An 8037-nucleotide genomic window follows, 5' to 3' on the forward strand; every position below is an offset into this window, starting at 1 on the left:
AAAGAGATGTTCAGCCTATGGCATTAGATTTCTCCCTTTTAATTACTTATTTAATGTAATTTATTTATTTTATTTAATTTATTTATTTAAGTCAAGTAAAGCCATAAGATGTACCCCTGCAGTGATGGGGCCCTGCAGCTGCTCTAAGTGATGTTTGGTTACAATTCTGCCAGTTTATTCAGGAATTACTGACCTGTCTGAGTCTGACACAGCCAAGGAGCTGAAGTCAACAGCCTCGCATGGACAGGGGAAGATGCACTTAAAAAACTTGGGGTGAGTCTTTAGTTGAGTCAACAGTCATGATTCACACCTTGGGCATGTATAACCTGCTCATGTAAATTCAGTTGCTTTCTAATACTGGACTTTGCTTGCCTAAAGACTGCTGGTTTACACATTTATAATTTGTGATTACATTTCTTTTCCTTCCTAGAAGCACTGAACGTCCATTGTAAATGACACAAGTAAAAAAGAACAGTAAGAACATGCTTTCAACAGACACGAATGCTCAAAGCAAATCACCGCTATTTTTCCACTGAACAAAGGCATTCAGCATAAGAAGGTTATATTTTAGACATTAATGAAACCTCACAGGTTAACAGGAGAAATAATACTGTAGATACAACAAAAAATTATTATGTTTTTGTTTTCCAAGATAATAAATACATCAGAGTTCTGATATTAGAGTAGGTCTGCTTTGGGGGAAGCTGAAGGAATGTTACTTATTCACTGAGATGTGCTATTATTTCTTATTCTGCACAGTATATCAAAAACTCTCTCTACCATTCAAACATTCTCTTGCCCATGTTTAAATGTCAAAGTCTTCATGGGAAACGGTGCATGGATTCCTATCCTGGGAATGACTTGCTTGCCTTAGTTTTCTCAAATTACTGTCTTCTTCCACTAAAACCACCTATGACATTGGATAATTTGAAACTGGTAAGAGTGGAACAATTTAATTTTGTGGAAATAAAGCGCTCTCTTTTTACAGACTGTTAAGCAATGGTGCAAGAACAGGAGCCAAAAATGGTGTATTTAGTAAGTCAGTGGAAAGTTTAGTTTTCATAAAAAGAGGACAAATGCAGTAAGATTTATATTTATAAACTATCAGCAGCACATATTTTTCTTTTCTCTCTGGAAAGTTTCCCCATCAGTCAACTTCTCCATGAGGTCATCTCAGTTTGCACACTCCTATCCACACCTTATTATGGAATGAACATTTCCCTGTACTATTGATCCCGTCTCTCTTACTCCAGCTTATAATTACATTAAAGAAAAGCTTCTGACCTCTACTATCAAGACAGAGGAATTTTTCTGAAAGACATTTTTCTCTTCCAACTTGATACTACCTGTCTTCCTGTCGCCTTTACTTGCTACGTATCATCACGCTTTTTTGCACTGCTACGTAGACTGGGGATCTGCAAGGGATTTCTCCTGTTTCTTCATTGATTAGCAATGTCAGCAAAGGTGTACCAGCAGTGTTGCTGCTGACAGCTCTGGCTCTGTGACAGGCTGTGAACCATTTTGATGTACTTGCATCTTACCAGCAATACAAGCATAGCAACTCAGAAACCCCCATCTCAGGTTGTCAGCTCCTGATGGAGCAGAACTTACCTCTCCATAGAGACCAATGCTGCTACATACACAAAATCCCATCCCCACCTCACTACCATAAAAAAACAGACAGGCAAAGAGATGCTATTAAGAAATCTGACCCTAAGTGAGAGGACTGGTACATGCTCAGTGATCAAGTCCTTGCCTAACACATTAGAGTAACTTTCATAGACAATATTAAAACAGCAGACAGACACAGACAGTCTTTGGGGTAATGTATCAAAGAAAGGTGACAGATAGAGAAAGAATGTTTAAAAAGAAAACTGTGACCTCTACTATGTTAAAAAGAAATGGAAATTGTCACTTTCAGCACATAACTTCCATCTCCAATTACCCACTGGGTAGGAATTTTTTCCACCAAGGGAGAAGTGAATTCTTTGCCTACCAGCTCTTGGTTGAAAGAACAGAGCAGCACCAGAAGAAAGATTTGGTGAGCCTGAAGTAAGGATCCATGAGGTTACTGAACAGACACGCTTACCAAAGTGTAGGATAAGGAAGGTTTTCTAGTAAATAATAAAAGTTGGCACCAATTCACATCAAACTAAAAACCAAACAAATAAACAAAAAAAAACCACCAAAGAAACAAATCCGTGAAAGAAAAAAGGACCTTTCCTAATTTCATTTGTAATAGTAGCTTGGATGGTTCTGACATCATCAAGAACTTGTAAGAGGAAACGATTTTGCCCATGATCTGAGTGTAAGATCTGAGCTGTCAGAACCCAGATTTATAGCAAGCCGAAGCTCACAAAGTCCACGGGAACTAGGAATTAGGAACTAGGAAGCTCATGGCTCTGGGCAAGTTTACGGTAGTGATACTTCAGTGTCTGTCAGTTACAACAGATAATAGAAAAAGATTCGTAGCTCCCTAAATTCAGCATTTGCTTTATTCAAGGTATTGCCTGCAGTAAACACAGAGAAGGACAATTGCAAACTGCATATACTGAGAATATGGCATATTATTTATCACAGGTATTTTCTGTGCACCACTGTGGGAGGAAAAAACTTCATCACATCCCAACACTGTCATATGAAGCCTTGAGCAATTCTCTGGTGACCTACAGGACAGTAACAGTAGTACCTCGAGATGAGGCAAGACCTCATTATATGCTAACATCTTCTATTTCCATTTTAAGAAAATGTCCAGAAAGTCCTCCTGTTCTTTAGACCATTCCTCAGAATACAGTTCCTACTTCTTCCCTACCCACCAGAGTCTGCTCTAAGATTGCCAAACACTGGGAATGATGACCTCATTCTGGTTGCTTCCACCAGTACTTCTCAACAATGTCACTGAAAGCTTCACACTTCGAGGAACAATCAGATTTTTTTTGTCTGAATGTAGTTGTCATGGGATTTTTGTTTCTAGAATAAAACTGACAAGTAGAGTAGTAATTTTTTAACAGATTGCTTTCCTGAAAATAGCAGAACTTCCAACACTATGTGGTAGAAAATTTTCAACTGCAGGCATACTCTCAACTTGAGAGCTTTGCATGTCTTGGTCTAGAGATGCAGAAAGATGCACATTCTAGTCTGTGTCATGGAGTGCCAGGAAACCAACAGCTAAATTAATCTTATCTTAATAACCCTGTGATGAGGTCTATGAAATGGTTATTTTTTAATGTTTCACTTGCATTTCTCTTCACAATTAGCTTCTTTCTAGTTTGGCTTACCCTTTCATTTTTTCTATTATCTTCCTACCTTTTCTCATTACTTAAAAAAATACCTTTCCTTATTGTTTTGTTTTTTCCCTTCTCCTGTCTACCTTAAAAAAGCTTTTCCTATTAGCAGATCAATCCCTACTACAGCTAGATGAAATGCTTAATCACCGTTTGAATCTCCTTCCCCTCCATATTAAATTACCCCCTCAAATCAAAATTTTCTTACAGCATTCAGAGATTTCTGTCTATCTCCAGATTTGCCTCTAGCATGTGATACAAATCAATTACATTATATTTTAATAAACCCTGTACCAATCCCTCGAGGATAAATTGAATGACAAAAGATTATTTTACATTGCTTTCAATGCAATTTTTTGTCAGTGTGAAGAATGCAAGCTTGGCCTCTAACATAACATATGAACTCTGAAAATATTTTCCCCAGTCTGGGGGGGATATCCATTGAGAGATCTTAGGTTTTGTTCAGTTATTTCCTTGGTTAGCCAGAAAGAAGAGAAATACTATCAAAATGTCTTTTTAATAATTGCTGGAATGGTCTGCCTTCCATAAGATTTCAGTATCTATTTCTTAGAATAGGTGTAAAAGTTTCAAAAAATTAACAGAAAAAAAGAATCCACTAGGTATCACCTTACATGGTGTATGTAAAAGCTTAAGACACTTTTTAAGTTGACAAAGTTAATAAAATTTGCAGAAGCTGAAATGACAAACAACAGAAAAATCACACTGAGATCAGGCAGATTATTCACGTCATGCCATCAAAATGAAATGCCAGACATTTTTGTGATGAATGAAAACTAATAGAAGTGACCCATATATGAAATGTACTTTACGAAATGCTTGCAACCGTTGCAATGAAAACACCGAAGGTAGCGATTTTATACCTGATAAATGTTTTCTTCCGTTTCAGGCTCACGGATTGGCTCGTGTCCAGCCTCAAACACAATGTACTATTACACCAGCCGCCAGAGAGGAAAAGTCAAAGATGAAACAGAAGGGAAAAAAGGCCATTTGGAATTCCACATAAAAACACAGACAGGCATTAAAGAAACAAGTTCAAAGCACAGGCTGGCAGCAGGACAATCGGTTTGTTGGAAAGCGCAGAGTAAGGTTGTTTCATATTTCATAAACCGGCAACGAATAGACCTAAATCTCCTCTAATGATCATTAGAGCAACTTCCTAATTCTCTCTCACTAGGGAGACCGCCTGTGGCCCAATATTAATTTTCTGAAGTAAACGTGAATTTTGCCTCTTTTACATGACGGCAATTATTTCCACATATATTTATTATCTATGAACAAAACCAGCTAAATCCAAACTGGGAGAATAGGCTGGTGCTCATGTAACAGGCCACATGGCAAAAGGCTGTCAAAACACTTTTCATTTTCAGGTTCTTGCTTTATTGTGAAGAGCACAAAGTAAAACTCCTGACATTATAAAAGCTGAATAGTAATTTAGAGCATCCTAATTCTTATCATCTTCCTTGCTGCACCTTAGGCACTGTTCAGTATTCGCTAATGGTTGAATCTGTTTCTTTCAGGGTGCCTCCCACTGACATGCCTAAGTGGAAGAACACAAAATCTCCAGGAAAAAAAAAAAAAGGTAAACTATCATATATTTTGTTTCAGCACAAAAACACGAGAATGAAATTACATGTTTTTCTTCTTGACACTCAGTTAGGTATCAGACATTAATATATTGACATATTTCTGATAATCATCTTTGCTCCAAGACATTTTGCTTGGATGAAACAAGACTTAAATTTCAGATCTATTATTAAATCATAGCCCAAACACCAACAAGGGAGTATGTTGTAACATCAATTCCACTGTTGTTTTTTCCCAAATATTCACTCACTGAATTAAATTCTGGCCCCATAGAAGACAAAAACAAAATGTCAATTTATTACTATCAGAACAAGACGTCACCTCCCTCATTCCCAAAGTCCCAAACCCTTTTCAGTTAGAGTTTGTATTAAAAAATTATGACAAATCTCATTGGGAAACTTAAAATCTGGACTCACGAGCCACATTTTAGGAAATATTTATGACATATTTAATCTGGTATTTCTAGACTCCAACTGAAATATTCTGTTCTACACAGATATATCATGCTATTACTTACAGCTTAATCTCTAAATATGCTACTTGCTGTACCAAGTAGAAGAAGAATCTCACAAGTTTCTCAGAAGACCTATCTCACTAAATTTCAAAACATCTTGTTAAAGGTTTTGGCTGTGTTTGAAGATAACATATATCTAGTCATTTCTGAAACTCCAAGGTCATACAGCTTCAGAAATTACCTGGTATACAGGATCTTCTACATCTTCTTCCAAAATTGTCTACAGCAAAGTAAGAGGACAGGCAGTAAAGCAAAGAACATAAACAGCGGAGATAAAAGAACTGTATTCAGAAATTAAAGGACAGTAAAGAAATAAGCAATAATGGGCAGGTAAGTATACAGTTTTCTTTCTTTAGTATAAAGTCGTATTATTGTACAAAGTAACTTTATTAAGTTTCATCTGAGTTTAACAATCTGCACCTTACTTCATTTGATTCAAATACACACATTCAGAAATACACTGAATCTTCCTTCAAGTATCAGACACTGTTAAAAACCTGACTTACAACACACCGACCTTCAACTAAAGCTTTGCTTCTCAGTTAGAAGACACACTATGCTGGAAATGAACAGACCATTTCCAGGTGCTAAACATGCTCATCATACCCCAGGTGATAGCTTTCATCATTCTTTAATCCTAACTTCTGAGCTCACAATGGCTGTTAGGTTCATGTTTGTCCATTTGAAGCTAGCACCATTCAAACCCACTGCTGTTAAAAAATGCTGAGGATGCTCAGTGCCTCTCTGGAGCAACTTTGGGAGGGATACTCCAAACCATACTTTTCTTGGCAGTAGTCTAAGCTTATGTGTGTACCTGGTATACCGCTTGTTCACATTGTTTGTCCTTTTGTGCCTTTTTTTCCATTTCTTCCCTTTGTTTCAGTTCATAGATGAGCTGAAACAGGTCTCGCAAGTCCAGAATTACAGGTTCAGCCTATGGAAGCAAAAGCAGGAAGGAAAAGAAAATGTCTATATGGGAAAATATATACCTCTTATGCCATCCTGCTGATAAAGCAGTTATAGCATCTCCACATTGGAGAGAACTTCATACAGAATTACTTAGCATCCAAGCTCTGCTTAATCTCTATCAAACTAACTATATTTGCAAATTACTGATAATTATAATTAGGAATATAAAAGGCATTATGAATATAAAAGGCATATATATAAATCTAAAGGCATATTTCTTAGTGGTTTCTCACACAATGGATTTACAGTAGACTATATGCAAAGTAGCTACTCGGTATCCATAATTTTCTGCTTAAATGAGTATAGGAACATAACCAAACTTATCTGTGCCCAGTCTAGTTTAGATAGAAAGGAAAACAATAACTAATTATAAAAAAAACACGCAATGAAAAATCAGAAATGGTGAGATACATTCCCTTTTTCTCAAGCTGGTTTCATTAATTTGCTATTTAAGCAGACCTAAGCAGACACTTGTGACAAGTCTAGTGCAATCATAAACAATACAAGACTGACCTCTTCAACAGCTTCTTATGAACACAGCTTTTCTATTGAGTTACACTATAGAAAATGACAGTGATCTGATACTTACTGCCTGGGCAGTTTTTATTGCCACAAATCTATGATTTCCTTCCTTTCCACATACATATCCGAATGCTCGATGGTCTGTGATATCCTTTGCGATGTATGAAATTTCATGAACTGCATGGTGGTGCTGTAGTAGCTATTAAAATAAACAAAACACAGTAAGAAATACTCATCAAAATGTTCCATTAAAAAGCTGTATAATTCTCTTTCATCAGTGCTTTACCTAGATCTCAATGCACCTTTGAAATTAAACCAAACAAACATAACCTAGTATCAAAATCAATTAATATCTGAACTCTTTAAGCCTATTATCTTTTCAAAACCTAGCAGAACTTGACTTGCTTTAATAATTTGACTAAAAGCTTCAATATAATATTTTTCTCGGTATCTTTTGGTGAGATATAATTCAATAGAAAATGTCATGTTACCTAGTTACTACCTACACAGCATCCTAGGTACAGAATCAATATTTGTAGGTATATAAAAGAAGCAGCAGCCACTACCTGTAGCTTCATCCAGGATGAGCCTGAGAACAGACTGATCTGCACGGGTTGCAGAGCTGGAGCTGAGATATCCCGTCTCTCTAAGAACTGACACCAGAATTGCTTTGTCTCTGCAACACTCAGCATCAGCCAGCAAGCGATATTTCATTTAAAGCAGTAACAGAACTCCAAAAATTTATTTTTCCCACAAAATACATGGAAATGCAATTATCCAACTTGAAATCAATCCTAAATATAAAAGTTTATATTTTATTTAAAATCCTACTTTGGTCAACTGTAATAATAGAAAGATTCAATTTTGTTTTGAATGTATAAGTAAAACTCTCCCCGGAGCCAGGACTCCTATAAGCATGTCTCAGAGTACCAGCATCTTTCTTGTTTCAGCCTAAATAGTATGTTATTACCAAAGTAATACTTAAGTACTTCTACTTAGAATAATGTCCTTGAAAAGTTTATCTAAAACAATCTATTAGTACAAATTTCTACCTTCTGATATATTGACCTGCTCTTCTATCATCTAGGGATAATGCTATTTCTGAGAGCAGGCAAAGCCGCACAAAGAATTCTTTTGAGGTCC

The 8037-nt window shown here is 36.4% G+C and overlaps 1 protein-coding gene across 4 annotated transcripts in view; it reads right to left on the bottom strand.

Moving 5' to 3' along the window:
• Positions 1–8037, bottom strand: part of DAB1 (DAB adaptor protein 1) — a 111521-nt gene that overhangs the window by 30197 nt on the left and 73287 nt on the right. For 3 of the 4 annotated variants that reach the window (XM_029084025.1, XM_029084026.1, XM_010164018.2), the window contains exons 4-7: positions 6962–7093; positions 6218–6337; positions 5585–5623; positions 4166–4231 (exon numbers count right to left, since the gene is read on the bottom strand). In XM_029084025.1, the coding sequence (XP_028939858.1) occupies positions 4166–4231; positions 5585–5623; positions 6218–6337; positions 6962–7093 (357 nt within the window). The remainder of the gene's footprint in view (positions 1–4165; positions 4232–5584; positions 5624–6217; positions 6338–6961; positions 7094–8037) is intronic. The other variant, XM_010164019.2, reaches the window with a different exon arrangement.

This window comes from Antrostomus carolinensis, unplaced genomic scaffold (genome assembly GCF_000700745.2).
Source record: "Antrostomus carolinensis isolate BGI_N321 unplaced genomic scaffold, ASM70074v2 scaffold12903, whole genome shotgun sequence".
In the NCBI taxonomy this organism is placed as follows: Eukaryota; Metazoa; Chordata; class Aves; order Caprimulgiformes; family Caprimulgidae; genus Antrostomus; species Antrostomus carolinensis.